The sequence below is a fragment of the Seriola lalandi genome, unplaced genomic scaffold, assembly GCF_002814215.2.
Source record: "Seriola lalandi dorsalis isolate HSWRI2012SDOR001 ecotype SW California unplaced genomic scaffold, Sedor1 jcf7180002009684, whole genome shotgun sequence".
NCBI lineage: Eukaryota > Metazoa > Chordata > Actinopteri > Carangiformes > Carangidae > Seriola > Seriola lalandi.
In genome coordinates this window covers 1-881 of record NW_019480337.1, presented here as the reverse complement: position 1 = coordinate 881, position 881 = coordinate 1, and the positions used below count along the sequence as shown (strand labels likewise).

Sequence of the window (881 nt, the reverse complement as noted above, 5' to 3'; positions counted from 1 at the left end):
GAGGGGTGTAGAAACAGGAGTGGAGGAACTGCTGGGGGGGGGCGGGGGCAGACTGACAGGACACACCCAGGAGGGAGCACCGTTCCTTGGCAGAGAGCGGAGACTGGGTCCCCCGGCGGTGTTTGTGGGAGGAGTGGGGAGGGAGGCCCCAGCCAGGTGACTCGCACCTCTGGTTCTTTCTGATTGACTGACAGGTGGGATGGTGGGCGGGTCAGGTAGCATGGCAGGCCAGGTGACATCATCCACCTTCCTTCTGCTTGTGATTAGTTTGCTGTCTCGTCTCTCCTGTGTCATTGGACGACTCAGTGTGTCACTGTGTTTCCTGTCATGTGATTGGCTGAGAGATGCAGCGACCTTGGCGACGTGCCCCCTGGATGAGTTGGTCTTCTGACCCTTGACCCCCACAGCCTGTTGGTAGGTGGGGGGGGGACTGTCCTCCTGACCGATCACCTTGAAGCTTGTTGGTTTGTAGTTGGCAGGTGTTTTTGCCGTGGAGAATGAGAGGTTGTAGGTGTTTTTCACTAAACTCCTCACATCTCTCACTGTGTGAACGGGAGCTTTACACACTCCTCCACCTGCCCCACCCCCCTCCCTCACTGTCTGCTGGTCTGCAGGTGGGGGAAGGGCAGGTAAGATCTCAGGTTTCTTCTTCAAGTGTGAAGTTTTAGTGTTGCTCTGCTCCACCTGCATCTTCTTGAAGAGGACGCTCTTAATGATGCAAGATGCCATCTTTGTTTTCGTTTCATCCAGAGAGAAAGATTTCTGCAGACGTCTCGGTGCCTCAGAGCTTCCTCCGACCTGAAACCCTGAAATCACAAACAGGATCAGACCAGGACCTGATCAGACACTGAGACCAGAACCTGGTCAATACAGGAAAGGGC

General features: G+C 55.2%; 1 protein-coding gene across 1 annotated transcript; it reads right to left on the bottom strand.

The window, feature by feature from the left end:
• Positions 1–3: 3 nt before the first annotated feature.
• On the bottom strand, positions 4–806 carry LOC147819961 (uncharacterized; the record flags this gene model as incomplete). The annotated part of the gene is made up of 1 exon (XM_087179477.1): positions 4–806. A coding segment is annotated over one exon (803 nt), but the record flags the coding sequence as incomplete, so codon positions are not given.
• Positions 807–881: the final 75 nt, after the last annotated feature.